This window comes from Eupeodes corollae, chromosome 2 (assembly GCF_945859685.1).
Source record: "Eupeodes corollae chromosome 2, idEupCoro1.1, whole genome shotgun sequence".
NCBI classification, from domain to species: Eukaryota; Metazoa; Arthropoda; class Insecta; order Diptera; family Syrphidae; genus Eupeodes; species Eupeodes corollae.
In genome coordinates this window covers 145,129,109-145,147,407 of record NC_079148.1, presented here as the reverse complement: position 1 = coordinate 145,147,407, position 18,299 = coordinate 145,129,109, and the positions used below count along the sequence as shown (strand labels likewise).

General features: G+C 33.8%; 3 protein-coding genes across 13 annotated transcripts in view; 1 reads left to right on the top strand and 2 right to left on the bottom strand.

The window, feature by feature from the left end:
• LOC129945529 (transcription factor VBP) overlaps positions 1-4,654 on the bottom strand; it is a 57,017-nt gene extending 52,363 nt beyond the window's left edge. For 3 of the 11 annotated variants that reach the window (XM_056055320.1, XM_056055330.1, XM_056055326.1), the window contains exon 1: positions 681-3,735. In XM_056055320.1, the coding sequence (XP_055911295.1) occupies positions 681-1,566 (886 nt within the window). In that variant the 5' untranslated portion in view covers positions 1,567-3,735. Of the gene's footprint in view, positions 1-680; positions 4,312-4,377; positions 4,395-4,510 lie in introns of those variants that run through there. The other 8 variants (XM_056055327.1, XM_056055328.1, XM_056055321.1 and 5 more) reach the window with 7 other exon arrangements.
• LOC129945531 (RNA-binding protein 45) overlaps positions 1-18,299 on the top strand; it is a 292,274-nt gene that overhangs the window by 232,480 nt on the left and 41,495 nt on the right. The gene's annotated exons all lie outside the window — the stretch shown is intronic.
• On the bottom strand, positions 11,837-17,500 carry LOC129945282 (uncharacterized). Its single transcript, XM_056054939.1, has one exon. It carries the CDS (start codon positions 17,498-17,500, stop codon positions 11,837-11,839), a length of 5,664 nt encoding a protein of 1,887 aa, XP_055910914.1.

Here is an 18,299-nt window from a genome sequence, read left to right as displayed (position 1 = left end):
GTTTCCTCATCGTGATAGTTTTTTTTTTCAATTTGTTGTTTTGAATTACCCTTTAAGATAATACCTTAAAGGTGACTTCCCAGTTTGTAGGTATTTTCACACGTGCCAAAGCCCTTTTATTGGTCGTTCTCTCTCTCAAACTTACTCTCTCGCTATTTAGTCTATAGTACACCCGCGGTGTTTATAGGGTCTTTCTAAATAAACACTTCAATGACCTATGATAACACAAGTTTTATAGGTTTTTCGAATACTTTTTCAAAAACAAAAAAAGTAACCTACTGCAAAGTTTGTTAGCTTAGGTAAAAATTTGCCATGACGTCAAAACTGCACTGATCGTTACATTTCGTGTCGTTTTTACGTTTTTTGTTGAACAAACAATTTTACTGATCAGAATGAAAATTATTTGGAATTTAATTAAAGCCTGCACTTCTAATTTCTATAGAGGGCCTCATCTTGATTTTGCTTAAATATATTTACGATCATTATTTACAACGCTAATATTAATTACAAATGCAAAGAGTATTATTTACTCCTCCCGCTTGTAGTCATAGGTTTATTGACGCACTACGATCAATCAATCAAAAGGGTTGATGATTATCAACCTACGTAAGACGTCGTCGTCGGTCGACGTCTTGTTGGATTTTTTGAAAAGATCTTTGTTTGTTTTTTTTTCTACTAACCTGAAGTAGGTGGTGGTTGAAACCTTTTTGCACTGGGTACGCCACCGGCACCACCGCCGCCGCCAACGCCGACGCTTCCATGATGGGGATGATGATGATGATGTGGATGATGCGGTTGCTGGTGATGATGGTGATTAGTCAACAGATTCTCATTGACAGGGGGCGCTGCTGATGCGGCTGCCGCTGCTGCTGCTGCGGCGGCGGCTGCAGTGTTGCTGTGCGGATTACAAGATGCATCTGTGGGATGAAAACTGCGCTGATAATGCTGTGAATCGTTGTAGATCCGCTGATAGCACGACAAGCTGGGAATCGTCCATGAGTTGTTTGTTTTGTAATGGAAGTTGCCCGTTCCGAATATGGAGTGGGTGTTTGCGGCAGCGGGTAGATTTTGCGTTAGCGAAATCGCCGATAGATGGTGCGGGTGGTGGGGATGGTGATGGTGTGACGCTGCTGGTGTTACCGACAGTTGTGGCCCTGAGGAGTGCGACTGTTGTTGTTGCTGCTGCTGTTGGTGCTGATGCTGGGATAACTGTTGGTGTTGTTGTTGATGCTGTTGGTGTTGTGATTGATTTGATGAAAGATCATTCCACTGATTCCCTGATGATGCATTTCCAGATGCATTCGAATTTGAACTATGTAAACGGGAGTTGGTGGAACTCACTGAGCTTGTGCTACTCCCACTTGAGTGGTTTTGAGAATTTTCATTCGAATTTCCAACTTCACCATTGTTATTATTATTGGCGTTGTTGCCAGCAGAGCCAACACTCGAGGCACTTCCAGCATTACTGCCAGCCGATGGGGAAGACAGCTGTTGGAAATAATTACTCAAGGCCGAATTTCCATGATCGTTAAAGAATTGATTGCATGAACCTGTTTCGGCAGCCATGCTTTCTTTAAAATGTTTTTTTCTTTGGAACAACTAAGTTTTTCCTGAAAAGATTGTTTTTTTTTTTGTTTGAAGATATTTCGGGGCTTATAAACTTGGTTACAGATTACATCATTGAATTTGATAACACAGTGGAGAAACTTGAATTTATGGGTTTTAAAATCTTTCTCTTGTTGAATTTTCTCACTTTTGTGGTAATATCGATAAATGTTTGTTGTTGTTTTTTTCTAAAGAATTAAAATGGGTTATTCTCATCAAAAACAGAATAAAATATCAAGCTTAAAAACGAGCCAGATAGATATTAACTGAATTTGATTTGAAATTTGAAAAAAAATCTCAATTGATTGATGCTTGCAATTTTTAATTACCTATACTTTTTTTTCAATATTTATGAAGCTCATATTATTGAATGAGTCAGTGATTTTTTTTAAAGTATATTTTAATAAATAGAATAGAAAATTATTTTCTATGTTCATTTTGAATTCAATATAAGAACGTTTACTGAGGCGTATGAAGAATATCAATTAATATGTAATAATTATGAAAAATTTTCACTAGGGCGTATGTGGAATATTTTTTGTATAGGTTTTGATTATTTAAGATATTGACATGTATTTTGGAAGATAATAGATTCAATTTGTGTAAGCTTTTTTATGTCACAAGTCAAGAAATTCTGTTTTATGTTATTTTGGAAATAATTTAAGGTACAAAAAGTTCAATAGGGCGTAAGTGTAACATTTTTGTTAGTTTATTGTTTGAGGCATTTAAATTTCTTTCGAAGATAGAAGCTTCTCTTTTAGTTTATCAAGTCTCAAATTAAAAACAAATTTACTGATTATTGTTGTTATAAGTAAAAAAATCACTAGGGCGTATGTGGAATATTTTTGTTCTTGCATTAATGAAGACATTTAAAATTCTTTTAAAGACAAAAGCTTAAATTCCTGTCACATTTTTGGTGTGTTATATCACAAATTGAAGGAAATCTAATCAACATCATTTTTCGAAACAATATGAAGTATATAAAGTTTACTAGTAATATTATTATTATATTATTATTTAACGCATTTAAATTACTTTTGAGGATGGAAATTTCCATTTCTGTCAGATCCTTTTGGTTTGTCAGGTTACAAAGTCAGACAATATTGGTTTTGGATTCAATGTGAGAAATAAAATGTTCACGTTTGTGTAATATTTCTGCTCTCTTATTATTTAAGGTACTTAAATTTCTTTTTTAGATAGAAGCTTAAATTTCTATCAGATTTTTTGTGTTTGTTAAGTCACAAATTCAGAAATAGTATTTATGGAAACTTACAAATCAATTTCCTGATACCATAAGAAACGTGATTTGTTGCTTAATTTGTTTGGGTCTTAATAAAATTTTATAAACCAAATGCAAAAGAAAAACAAACTGAAATTATTTAATAATAATGTACATATGTTTAACTTTCTAAAAGGCGAGATTTTTAAAAAAAACTCTAAGGCTGGATACAAAACGTATGCTCAGCTAAAAGAATGTATAAATGCTAGGTTACTACTTTAAGCTTCTATTATATGCTCACTAAAAAATTGATTGCAAAAACTTTCAAATATCTTATTAAGAGCAGTTTTCAATTTTTAATAATTCGAAACAGTCTGAGTTAAAAATCAGAACAAAATTGTTGACTTATCTAAAGGTAATGATGTTTAAAAGTTATCCCACAAAAAAGGGGAAGTATGAAGTATTGAAGTTATTTGTCGATATGTTCGGAAATTTTTTGTTTTGTTGCCACATAAACCTCGTGTCCAGGGAATTTTACTTATTGAATAATTGCACAAAATTAGATATCTTGCAGAAGTATTTGCAATTTTCAGGATCTGTTTTAATTTAATTCAATTGAAAATACGATAGTTTATCGATCATCAGTAAATTTTGGTTGAATAGAAACTCATCGGTTACAACATTCACACAACGTTCTCGTACGATTTATGTGCAGAATTAAATTTGTATCTATGTGTATCCCATTTTGCTGGATTGCTTTTCGTATACCAACTCCAAATCTAAAATTCCTTAACAAAAATGTGTTTTTAAGCTTGTTTTTGAGCTTTTATCAAAAAATTCAATACTAAAACAAAATCAATCAAAGATTCAACTAAAAAATCCTACCATTGTTTTTAGAAGTAAAATAATGAGGTTTAAATTTTATAGAGAAAAGGTAATCATAAGTTCAGTTTTCAAATCACGTAGAAACAATTTTAAATGGCACTTTTATGAACATTTTCTTTTTGAATAAAGGTGATACAAATTTTGGACGATGAGATTTTTAAAATCAAAAAAATACTAAAAAAACTCAATAAACCAAATTTGATCTTTTTAAAAAAACTGAACCTTATAAGGTTTCAGCCATTAGCTTGCCTAATAAAATATGTTACATAAAATAAAATTGATAGTTTAACAGACTCTAATCAGCGATTAATTAAACACACACATCTTTCCCTCCTTGTTCAAAATTATTATTTGCAAGCACCAATTCAATTTTTAGTGATTTTTTTCTTCTTTTTTTTAAATGTAGAATATAAAAAAATTGACGTTATTGCGACCAAATAAAATTAACAAAACAATTTTATGGAAATTTTAAATAAATATACATATTTTTTCTCTCTTATATAACATAAACAATTTTGTTTTGTTTTAAAATCTTAAAATGCATCACAAAACACTTCTTCTTCATTTTATTTTAATTTTAATTTTTATATTTTTGTTTAAATTCACTTAATAATTTCAAATACATTATATTCTTGTGTCAATAGGTTTTATTTGATCGCAATAAATACCTTATTAATTATTTAAAATTATTTAGTTTTGATAAAAAACAAATAAAATTTTGTAAGGTATTTTTTTTATTTTATGAAATTTTTAATCTTATTTTTGTTTGAAGATATATCGTTGAAACTTTAAACACAAAACCATAACTTTAATAAGAAACCCATTTGTTAAGAGATTTGTATTTTATTTTAATTTTTAATTAATTTCAGCGACGATAAATTTTGTTTTAATTTTGTATCTTTTAAATATTATTTTTTCACTATTTTGTTTAATTTTTTTAAGTTTCACTCGAAAAATTTACTTTGATTTATTTTGTTTTTGTTTAAAAATACAATTTACAACGAAAATTGTATTAAATGCGCGCTTTTGCACTTAAATTTAAAAAAAAACGGTAATTATTATGGATCTTCAAGTTGAGAAGATACAAAACGAACTGGAATCAAATCTATATTTCTAAATTGCACCAGAGAACTATAGTAGTTGAAAAAAGAGAGCCACACGAGCCACCAGCTAGAATTTACACTTTGAGCGCTATATAATGTATCTATAAGTTTGTTTTGAAAATAAAAAGCAGCAGCAAAATGTCGGTTCAGATTAGACGACGACTACGACGAACGTCGGCTGATGATGGGTTGGTTGGAGGAGGTGAGGGACGAGGGGTCACCCTTTTTCTAAAGGGGTTTAAAAAAACGCAAGACGACCAACGAAAAATGACTATAAACGCGAAACAAGGTAAGACGGGTGACAATATAACGACAACGACGTGTGGTCGTTTCAATCGCGTCGTCAAATCCGCGAAATAATATTCAAAATACAAAACACTGCGCTTGTATATTATATATTTGAGTATGTAGATATATAATTTGAATTTTCCTTTAAATTTTTTTCTAAGCTAAGAAACAAAAGTTCATAGCTATCGCGATAATCTCAACAAAACAAAACAAAGCTATGCTTTAGAGGAAAGTAAACTTAGTAAGTTTTTCTTATAATTTTATAAAAGTATCTAAGTTTGTTGTGTATAGATATTTAATAAAAATATTAGCAAGCTTATGAGAAGAGACCGAACTCGGTGTATGACGGTGTCAAAGTGGCAATTTGTATAGATAGATTGGTTTGTTGGATTTGAAAAGAAAAACAAAAAATATATGCACAGCACAACAAGTCTTTTTCTAAACGGGGTGGAGTTTTCCAAATCTACAAAACCAAAAGTACACATTGAGATACACGGCTTTTTGCCATGCCGAATGCTTGAATGCCCGAATCCAACACCCGCAGCCCCCCTTCTTTTACCCTAATGCTCTCTCTTTAACTCTCTTAGAACACATCACACAGTTTTGTATATAGATAGATATTTGTACCTAGCTTAAGCTTTAACGTTTTGTAGTTGTTGTTTTTCTCTCTCTCTATATAAAAACCCCACATTCAAAATCATTTATATTGTGGGTATAAGTATATCAGAGTATAGAATGTGAAATGCATACTCGTCGTAGCTCATATATACACTATATGTGCGGAAAACTTGCACTGGGCTTTTTATAAGTCACGCGGATCTCAGTATGACCTGAAACCTACTGTCTAGTAACGTTCTAAGCACGTGGATAGCCACACAAGGCTCACAGTATACATCGCAGCACAACCTTACCTAGTGCTATACTTAAACCTCCTCCTCCTATATTGGTGCTTCTATTCCAATTCCAATTCTCGTGGTGGAGTCATCTCTTTCTCGCTCTCAGATCATCACAATTCACAAAGCTACTGCTGCTGCTGGCTGTGCTGATGGGGTGCAAAATAATCATCATCGTGTTAATCTATATGCAACCCCACTCGCACGCTATAGATTCATAGATACTTTTGTATCTTTTTACAGTTTTCGTTGTTATTTTTTTCAATTAAAACGAATCTTCTTCTATTCGCTCATAGATACATTTATGAATAAATGGATTTTTTTTTTTAAATTAGTGCGGATCAAATCATAATTCATCCTTGTGTAGGGTTGAGTTGAGCTTAAGATTTAGTAACATCTCGTATAGAAGATACAATAATAATAAATCCCTTCAAAGGAGTATTATAAGATAACTTTGTAGATGTTTGGTATACCTATACCCTGATTTTAAGCCCGATAATTTTGTGGGTTAAAGTACTTTATCTTCTTAACATCTTCAACAATCATTTTGAGATAGAACAACAACTAGTTGCTTCTAAAAAGGCACCTTCCTTCTATATATTCCTATCCCGGATTCATCTCACTCATTCGATTAAAGTATAATCAATTTGTAGCTTTGAAATAAATATCTATGCATACCTATATATAAGTATCTTTATGAGTATAAATTTTTGCCTAAAGAAAAATAAATGAGATAGATAGATACAACAACAACAAAACACGTTGCACATAAACCTATGTAAAGATACACGTTGGTTTGTTTTGATGTCATTTCGATATCACGTTTTTATACCACGTGCGCCATCTGAGAGTGTGATTACTGAAGAAGGTTAAGAGAGGAGGATTGGGGGAGGGGGATTGGATACAAACACTATGAACACAACCATTTGTCTTATTCTGGATGTGTTTTCATGGTATACAATTATTATTGATAAAAAGAATGCACATTGAATTTTGAAGAGAATTATAAAAATTTCAATTTCAAAGAGAGCAGGTTAAGAGAATGATTCAAAAAGCTTTAAAAGATACAATCCTGGTGGTAAATAGATGAACTAATAAACTTTTTCAAATAATTTTACTGTTGTAGATTGTATCGTAATAAATGTTTTGTCTTTGAATTTGCAAGCTTAGATTGGCATTGGCATATTTCATGTTTACCTGATGTTAAAACTGAAGCTGGAACTGAAACTAATGGGAGTGGAAGTGGAAAGTTTTAATCAATTAATAAAAAGTTGCAACAATGAAATAGGTATTTCAATGACAAGAACAATAAGTTTTATTTGTTAAATGATTATAAGGTAGAAAAGATTAGTATCTAGATACAGTAGCGAAGATTTAGTTGCTTTGCTTCTACAAGCAAACATTTTAAAAAATATAAACATCAGAGTTCTCTTAACCCCTTGAAAGAGATCAAATAATATGAAAACAAGTTTAAGGTTAAAATAAATAAATATATATCTTTATTTCTTAATATGGTGAAATTAAAACAAATAATAGTTTAAGTCATTTGATTTGATTTTTTTTTTTTTTTTTTTTTTTTTAATTGTAATGCTCTTTTAATAAGATCTCATGAATTATAATTAAGTTGTAATTAATACATTTTGGACTTAATGACGTAAAACAGTTTGTCGTTTTATAGTGTACATTGTAAGATAATGACGGGAATTAGAACTTGGAACTTTAATTTGTAGACTGTTAGACTTAAATACAAAAAATAATTCAACACATTTTGTATATTTTTGTAATACTTTAAAAATACTTGAAATTTATATAAATAATTAATATATAGTAAACATTTTTGAACAGTTTAAGACTCAAAGCTTAATTTACAAAAATTTTTGTCAATTAAAATGGTTTCAACAATTTTTAGAAGTCAATATAAGCTTAACTTAAGTCTTAAATTTAACTAGAATAAAATGGAAGACTGAGCCGCACTGACTTGTACAAAAAGGATTTCTGCTTGAAAATAGTTCCTATATTTTAAGATAACAAAACATACCTGCCAGATAAGTTTGTCGTTAAAACAAAAAACTTTAATGCGTTCATTTTTTTTTAAACAATTGTTTCAATAGTTATTTTTAAATAAAATTTGATTAAATACATTTTTTCGATTCTTTTGGTTCGCAATTATTTAGTGCTTATAAATAAATATTTTATATTTGAATTTTATTCAAAAATTTTGACATGTTTTTGATGTTTTTTAATATCTTTTTTAAAATCTGACAGACATTTGGACAAATATCGACATAATTAATATAAGACCTTAGTGGGTATTTTTCCAAGCCTATGTTTTTGTATATTTAAAGAAGCCGAGTTAAGAAAATTTAAAATTTATGTTTTTGATCGAAAAGTTTGTATGAAGACTACTGTTCTTTTTGGTCTTAAAAAATGTTAAAAAAGAAATAATATGAGTCTGCTTTAAACCTTAAATTTTAGGATTGAAGTCAATGGACCCAATTGTTTAGGCTGTAAAGGGGAGAATAGACAAATAGATGGACAAAATCGCCTATTTTTCTCAACTTCTCTTCCATCGTAATTTCTTGTTTGATCACAATCTTGAGTTTTTATTTTTTTACGAATGCATTACATGCCATTTACTTTTCATGTACCGCAGTTAAAAATAACACCCTTAAAAAGACTAACATATATACAAACCATAACAAAAGCCGAAATAATTTGAATTATTTGGAAAGTTTATTCAATATCATTGGATGGGGTTTTCGAATAAGAGGTTGAAAAACGCCCACTATTTGGATTGCTGCGATTTAAGAAACTGTTAAATTTTGATATTAAATAAATAGTAAACTATGCCATTACTAAAAATGAATTGGAAAACGCTTTAAAACCTATTAAAATTGTATAAACGCACTGCAAAAATGATGATAGTTTTGCAGTTTACAGTTTACCAAACAACATTTCCTGACTATGTTATTTTTCAAAGAGGTTATAACAACTGACCTACGTAATTTTATGGTTAAACAAGTTCAGCCTTTTTTCTTTGTATCTAATCGATTTAATGCCAATGTTCCACAGCATAAATTGGGAAGCTTTCGAGTCATTGGTCATTTGGAAAAATTTCATTAAAAGGAGATGGTGCTACAACCACTGTCATGGCCGCTGTGAACCGTTTGGTTAATATTGCTTTCAATTAATGCTAAAGCATACCTTATTCTTGGCAAAAAAATAAACCTCCATTAATTTCAAATAAGCCTCCATTATTTTCTGTTAAAAATCACTCGTTTTTCTCGTTTATTAAAATGAAACCTCTTATTGAAAAACCCTATCGCAGTTAAAAAAAATTACTTCGAAGGACCACACTTCTTTTGTATGCCAAAATTAACTGGCTGATTTAAGGCACACCTTTTCATGGCTAAGATTTCACTTGTTCTTTTTCTGTTTTGTGATATCCTAGATTTTGAGTGAAATTTTCTTCTACTTTTCAAAAGTTTGTTTGAATAACTTTCTGAACATAAACTCTAGGAAGAAACTCGCAGATTTGCCAACTGGATTGAAAAGTCCTATCCAGTGACAATACCAGACAAAAGAAGTGAAGTTTTTGTATTCATTTAAAAAAAATCAATTTCAATTGGCGAACCTCCAATTTTTAGAGCTTAATCAGTTTTCTTAAAGTCCTCTTACAGTACCGCAAATAATGAAATCGTGCAAAGTAAATTTTTGTACATGAACGTTATTAGAACTAAGAGTCGTCCAAAGTTTAAATTTAAATTTATGGAAGAATAGTATTAAGATTCAATCCCATTTCAAAGATAGAACTTTCAAACAATACCAAATAAGATCAAAATTTTCAATTCAGAAAATGAACTGCGATATAATTTTATAAAATCTGGAAACCCTTGTTTCTAGAATGAAGCACAGGCGTTTAAATAGGAAGTAGAAAGAGGATATTTACCATAATGTTACTGTACACACAAAATGTATGCTTACAAAATTTTTCAAATGCTTCCTGCGTTTACTTGTCTTATTTTTCTTGAAAAGAAGCAATTATGATCATAAAAATTCATATATTTCTAAATTCTATAATGTTCAAAAATTTTGATTCCAAAGAAGCTTATCCAAGAAGTTTTGTACCCCAACTTTTAATTAAAAATTCATGTGACTTTTATTTAATATAGAATTATATAAGTTTAGATTTTTACAAATGACGTTACAAAATTTTATATTTTGATTAATAAACAATAAAATGATATATATTATCTTAAATGTTTTAAAAACTGTTTCCAATCGACAAAAGTTTAATTATAATTGTTAACAATAAGAGCAAAATCATACGACTCAAAACTGCATTTTTTGAAATGTTATCAAAGTTCCCATGAGGTTGTAGCCTATCTTTCTGCCAACCTTCATATTGATTCTTGTCTATGCGTTCATTCAAACTACAAATACGAAGTCGTAGATATTTTAAAAAGATTAAAAATACATGATAAAAACGTCTCCTCGTTTAACAAATTTATATGCCACAAAAATAATATACCCTCTTGTGCTTACTTACCACAATGAATCAAACTTAATCTACCCTATCTAACAAAACGTATAATGCTTCATTGTCAGTAAAAGCTTAAAATGTCTCCTAAGCACGTGTTTTAACTTTTTTTCCTATGTATTTGTCACTACAAATACTCACAAAGATTTTCAAGAAAGAAAGAGATAGAAAAATAGGGTGAGAAAGAGAGAAATGAAGAGCAAAAAAAGAGAGAGCAGAAAGAATTGCGCTTAGAAGTTCAATAAATACAAAACATTCATGACCCTATTGTGTTTAGGAAGTAGAAGAATATACAAAAATTAAGGACGTTAAGAAAATTCATTCTATCTTTTTTCTATCTATAAGAAAGCTTCTACTCAAAACCTTTGAATTGTAGTTCATTTGGTAGTTCGATAACAGATGGCACTATACAAAAAGCTTTAAAAAGCTTCTTTTTGTTATAGTTTAAAGATTAAGTTTAGTGTTTGTTTTAAAAAATAAAAAACAAGCTATTGCCATTAACCAAGGACGTTTCACTTTAAGTTAAACTTATCATAATGCCTATGTTTTACCTTAATGAGAACACAGGTAATAATGTTTAACACCTCCAGACACAATCAATACCCAAAAGCATAATTCGAATTAATTAATCCACACATGTACATAATTTAATTAAAGTTAATGAACGACACAATCAAAGGGAAATGCAATTAAATTAAAGAAAAAAAACAACAAAAGTTGTTGTTTCTAAGGGTTCAAATTATTCCGATGAACATTTAAACTATTTATACTAAGTATAGTTATTATTACTTCATTTTTATTTGAACTTTGAATACACATTTACTAAGTCTCAATACGGTGAGTATTTGTGTATTTTTCCCCTGAATTATAGACTTTATAAAATATTTTGTAAACAGATAATCGTTTTTTGAAAATGAAGTGTATCGTGTGTGTTAACAACAATCTATTGCAGACAGAACAGTTGCGATAAGGAAAATTATAGTATAAGCTAATAGCTTAACATTAAGGGAGTATAATGTATAGATAGAAAAATATAATGTCATAGTTTTTGTAAAATAATGAGTAAATTAATATAAGTGTTGAAAATCTATTCCATAAATTAGCAAAAATAATAGAACTCGCAATTGTACCTTTAACTTATTTATTTATCTTAGAAAAAATACAAAAAAACGAAGACTTTAAATTTCGTATTTTCTTCCGCTCATGTGGTCTCGTCGAACAAAAAGAATCAAATCGAAAAAAAAGAACGTTGGAACAATTTTTGTATTTTCCTTCTTTCTCTGGTAAGTTTTGTCGCTTTTCCTCATATCAGCTGGAGGTTCAAAAGTTCGCTGCTTGGTGGCGTTTTTGATGTGGTGGCAGTATTGCCAACACTCCCCTCCGGTACGACGACGTCCTTCGTTGGCTTACCATCCTTAAAAACATCAAGAACGGCTATTTTAACTGCTGGGCGAACGTAGATTCCAGAATTTGTCTGTACGGTAACTTGTCGGACTTGTCCACTATTCTTGCTGATGACTGTGTCCAGTATTCGTCCTTTCGGCCACAGATTTCTCGGGTTAGAATCATCTACGACGATAACAATATCTCCCTTCTCAATGGGTTTTGTTGGTGCATGCCATTTAGTCCTGCGGGTGAGAGTAGGAAGGTACTCATTGATCCATCGCTTCCAGAAGATATTGGCATATTGCTGTACTTTCATCCAATTTTTTCGCAAGAGTATTCCTTCTTCAGTTGGTATACTGTCAACTTTGCTTCCATCGGATGATCCAAGAAGGAAATGGTTTGGTGTTAACGCCTCATCATTTTCAGTCTCTACTGGAACGTATGTCAACGGATGGCAATTAATGATTCGTTCAACTTCGATCATCATGCTATGTAAAAGTTCATCAGATGGATTGCGTGTTGGCATAACTTGTTTCAGCACAGTTTTTGTTGCTCGAACCATTCTCTTCCAACTTCCTCCCATGTGAGGCGATGATGGGGGAATGAAAGTCCATTTTGTGGTAGAACAGGTAAATTCTGCAGCCAGGCTCTGTGATATACTTGCCGCTTGCTGAAGTTCACGGTCAGCTCCGTGGAAATTAGTGCCATTATCGCTGAAGAATTCTAATGGAATTCCACGTCTAGCTGTGAAACGCTTTATGGCCAATATGCAAGAATCAGACGAGAGACTGTTTGCCAGTTCGATGTGGATGGCTCGTGTTGTTAGGCAAGTGATAATCACACCCCAGCGTTTCTCAGTTCGTCTTCCGATTGCAACTGTCATTGGGCCAAAATAGTCGATTCCGGAAAATGAAAAAGGCCGAGAGAATGTTGAGAGCCTTGCTGCTGGAAGATCTCCCATTATCGGTGCTTGTGGAACTGCTTTCTTAATCTTGCACATCTGGCAGTTTTTGATTGCATTTTTAACAGCGACACGTATCTTTGGTATCCAGAACCTTTGGCGTAACTCATTTATTACTGTCTCATTATTCAAATGATGATATTGCTCATGATAGTGTTGAATAATAAGACCGGTGAGGTAAGTCTGTCTATCGAGAAGAATCGGTCTTTTCATGCCTAGTGATACCCCAACAGCAGCATCAATTCGTCCACGAACGCGAAGGATCTTGTCGTTGTCTAAATACGGTGAAAGAGTATAAATGTTGCTACTTGCATCAAGCCCTTTTCCCTCTTTATATGGTAAGTTGTCTTTGGCCTCGAGAATTCTTACTTCTTTGGTATATGATTCCAGTTGTGCTTGGCGATAAAGATAGTTTTCAGCTTCTTGGTACTCATCTTTCGAAATTATTCCCAAACGTTTTGGCACTTTGTTTCTTTTCGACCTGCAATTAAAAATAAATCTGAAAACATATACCTGAGATCGTAGTAGGCGTTTCCATTTTGAAAATCGTTTGACGTTTATGATGCATTCAGATCTATATTTATATTTGTCGATGAACAGATTACTCTTGACTTCTTCATCTGTTGTAATAGTCTTTGGGATGTCATCTGGCCAGTCTTCTTCTGGATGTTTTAAAAACGATGGGCCAAGGTACCACCGACTGGATGATTCGAATGTTGGAGTTTTTTGCCATTTAGTACATTCATCTGCAACGTTCACTTTAGCTGGTATGTATCTCCAATCATTGATGTTCGTATTTTCAACTATTTCTCCCACACGAAAGGCAACAAATTGGCGATAGCGACGATGATCTGAACGTATCCAACATAAGACGGTGCGTGAATCTGTCCAGAAGTACGAACGTGATAATTTGATAGAATGGTTTTCTTTTATGAACGCGGAAAAACGACATCCAAGTCTCGCCGCTTCTAGTTCGAGTCGAGGAATTGAAACCAACTTCAGTGGTGCCACTCGTGACTTTGCTCCTACCAATCTGCATTCGACTTTGCCTCCTGAGCTCACCCTGATGTAAGCAACGGCGGCATACGCTTTGTCACTTGCATCGACAAATATATGCAATTGAGTTTCACTATCATCGTCAAATTTTAGTTTGTCCAAGTAGCATCTAGGAATGGAAATAATTTCAATTTGTTTCAGAAGCTTGATCCATCGTAGCCAACGCGTGAAGTGTTCATCGCCTATGGGTTCATCCCATTCAACTGGTGTTCTCCAAATGTCTTGCAGAAGTATCTTTAAGTAGATTGTGTAATTTGCTATCAATTCTAATGGATCGAAGATTGACATTAGTACACGGAGCACTTCCCTCTTTGTCGGCCTGCGGTTCGTCTGCAGCATGCCATTGTTGATTGGATTTAATATGAACTTGAAAGAGTCTGTGGAAGTGCACCACCACAAACCTAGTACCTTGGCTGTTTCAGCGTCGCTTATGTTGAGATTTCGTTGGCTCGTCGTTGAACTTTCTCCTAGTTGCGTTAAGACTTTGGATGAGTTGGAAATCCATTTGCCGATTTCGAAGCCACCGTGTTTATGAATCATCGAAACATCAGTTGCCAATTGAAGTGCTTCGGCCTCCGTATCAACACTTTCAAGCAAGTCGTCAACATAATGATTTGTTGTGATGCATCTTACAGCTCTCGGATAAGCTTCTTGGAACTCTAAAGCGTTCTTATTCTTTACGTACTGTGCAGAGGAAGGAGAGCATGTTGCACCAAATGTCATTACCTGCATGACATAAGTATCTGGCTCGTATTGGGAATCGTCTTGGGACCACAAGAATCGTTGGGCATGTTGGTCTTCATTTCTGATGAGAACTTGATGATACATCTCACGAATATCACCACATATGGCAAATTTTCTTTCTCTGAATCGGTAGAGGACTCCCATCAATGAAGTCAGCTGGTCAGGTCCTTTGAGTAGAACCGAGTTCAACGAAACTCCGTTAACCTGGGCTGCCGCGTCCCAGACTAGCCTTATCTTTCCCGGTTTGTTAGGGTTCGTGACTGGGAAGATAGGCAGATACCAAATGCGGGAATGATCTTCGTGTAGTTCTTCTGGGGTCAGCTTCCGAATGTATCCTTTAGAAAGGTAGTCGTTAATTTGGTGTTTTAAATTCTCTCTCAATGACGGTTCACGTCTTAATTTCTTTTGTAGGCATTCAAATCGACGAATTGCCATTGGCCGACTATTGGGAAGTTGCACGTGATCGTACTTCCAGAGCAACGATGTTTCGAAGTGGTTGTTCACACGTTTGGTTTCTGACTCCAGGATATGAAGGGCTCGTTTGTCTTCATTTGACATTGTTGTTTGAGGTTGAACTGGAACTATTCCAAGACTCTCCAATGAAAAGAAATCTTTGAGCATATCGCTGAGTTTGATGTTTGTGCTTTGTTCACATTCGCAATGGTGGAAGCTCTCATGGGTGTGATTGTCGACCTTTGGTGGCAGTTTAGTACTGGTTTCGTTTTCGTAGGGACCATAGACAACCCAGCCCAGACGAGTCTTCGTAGCCAGTGGGTCGTTGCGCCCACCATCCTTGAATTTCAGTGGTAATCCTAAGTTGGCATTGTCGAGGCCAATTAAGATCCTAGGTGTTGCCTGCTCATAAGGTTCGATCGGGATTCCTTTCAAATACGGATAACGTTTTACCAAGTTGTCTATGCAGATTGTCTGAACTGGTAGGTCAAGCGACTTTACAGTATGGATGTTATTTAAACGATATTTCTTCTTGCTGTTCATCCCAGACACACTCAAGGATACGATCTTTGAGTCCTTTTCCATACGGTGCGTATTGCCAGTCCATTTGAGGCAAAGTGGATCTGCTTGTCCATGGATTCCTAATTCTTTCTGGAGTGCGTCATCCATCAATGAAAGCGAAGACCCTTCGTCAAGAAAGGCATACACTTTGACTTTGCCGTTTTGCCCATGGATAATGATTGGAAGGACTCGGAACAGAACTGAAGTTGCCTTGTTTTGATGAGCATTGCATTGTGCGACTGAGGATGCATCGTTCTTTGGGTTGTGAAGTAGCTTATGGTGGCGGAAATAGCAGCCGTTGACTCCGCATTTAGAGTTCACTGAGCATCTTGATTTCGGGTGGAAATGCAAGCACGTTCTGCAAAGGTTGTTTTGTTTCACAGCATTCCACTTCTCATTCAGAGTCATGGTGTTAAATTGTTGGCAGCTTTCAATTTTGTTACATTGCTGTTGGCATATACGACAAGTTTTTATTTTCTGCGACTTCTCTTCGTTGTGTATGTTGACATGACCTTTTTCACCACGTCTTTCTGCCTTGGTATTTACATTAGGACTTGTGAATGTGACGCGGTTTATAGTTCTGGAGAGTTTTGTTAGCCAGTCACCAAATGTGATGAGATTAACATCGCGTAGAGATTCCATATGTGATGCCCATTGTAGTTTTATTGTGGGTGGGAGTTTCTCGACGAGGGCACGCAACACTGATGGGTTGTACAAATGATCGAACATGTCACAGGCTTCCATTGTTGAACATATGTTATCGACAGCTAAGGCAAATGGGATGATAGACTCCAGTTTATCGGCTCTTGGGGCTGGCTCATTCTGCACTCTTATTATGAGTGAGTCTAAAACTACTTCGGGTCTGCCATAAATCTCCTTGAGGGTCTCGATTATTCTAGGAACATTTTTTGGTTGTGTCAGTCTACTGCGGACGGCTTCATATGCGTTGCCTTTCAGGCATTTTTGCAAACGCAAAAGATTTTCAACTTGATTGAAACCGCATGAGAGCGTTGTGCCTTCGAACATGGTGATAAAGATGGGCCATTCTTCAGAACGTCCAGTGAATATAGGTAGTTCATTTGGAAGTGATTGTCTGGCGGCAAGTTGGTAGGCAGTTGGAAGATTTGGTTCAAAATAGTGACTCCCTGAAGGATTGAGATGATTGTTTTCTCGTTGTCTCAGATGTTGACGTTGAGATTCGTTGTTATGGCATTGTTCGTAAGAACGGCCGGCATTATAATCTCCACTATTCTGGTTTGAGTTCGCGAGCGATGTTTGCAGAGGTTGTGGCTTCTGACATTTGATTACTTCGTGGTGGAATTCCATGCTCAGTTGAGTTGCAGTACGCGCAGGTTGTGGCAATTTCATTACCCCTTTGTCGTTTTGCTTTTCATTTGCAGCTTTTGGTTCTTTTTCCAACCAATCAGTAACACGTTCTTTTGCCATTATCTGTGTTTCTACAGCGTCATCTTCTGCCTCTGACTCGCTGCTGAAATTCATTAAGAGTTCGAAACGTTTATCTAGATATTCTTTATCTAACTTTGCTTGACGTTGATGCGCTTCTTTCTCTCTCTTGTCTGACAGTTCTTTTTCTTCTTCCAGTCGTTGAAGTGCCAAATTATGGCGATGTCGTCTTGAACATTTGGATGATGATCCCTTCGTTTGAGCCTTAGATCTTATGGATTTGCCGTCCTCGTCATGATTGTTGAAACATTCTTGACATATCCAGTCCTCCTTCTCGATCTCTGAAGTCACCTTTACACATGTGAAATGATACCACTTATCGCATTTATCGCATTGTACCATTTCCATGCAATCTTTTTGATCGCATAACTTACAGGAATGGCCTTCAAAGTGATTTTTTTCTTTGCTCATTTTAAAATTGATTCTCGATTGTTCGGCGTTTAATTAAGATTTTCGACGAATTTAAGGAAATTTAAAGAAATGTTGAAAATCTATTCCATAAATTAGCAAAAATAATAGAACTCGCAATTGTACCTTTAACTTATTTATTTATCTTAGAAAAAATACAAAAAAACGAAGACTTTAAATTTCGTATTTTCTTCCGCTCATGTGGTCTCGTCGAACAAAAAGAATCAAATCGAAAAAAAAGAACGTTGGAACAATTTTTGTATTTTCCTTCTTTCTCTGGTAAGTTTTGTCGCTTTTCCTCATATCAGCTGGAGGTTCAAAAGTTCGCTGCTTGGTGGCGTTTTTGATGTGGTGGCAGTATTGCCAACAATAAGTATAGACAAATAAATTAGTTCCTCGTGTAAATTTATTCAGTGGAGAATATCAAAATATAAATAAATAGCACAAAATGATTACAATGAAAAAGAATGAATGAGATTTGTTTTGCGTATTTGTTGAAAAATTAGGTCATTTAATTAGCTAAGTTCTTTTTGTTTAAAAGTTGCAAATTTATTCAAATTTAATAGAAAACAATATTAATGAAGTCAGATCTAATGAAAAGTTATTTTGAATGGTGTAATTGTATTTTACAAACTTGATGATTTTTAAGAGATTTGAACTTCAAAAAAAGTTATGAAATTGTTTTACAGGTTTTAATGTTGCATTACCAGGGATGAGAAGTTTTGAAATAAAA

Bases quoted from the DNA above. Each gene is read 5' to 3' on its own strand.
- LOC129945282 (XM_056054939.1), bottom strand. From the start codon at position 17,500: ATGGTACAATGCGATAAATGCGATAAGTGGTATCATTTCACATGTGTA.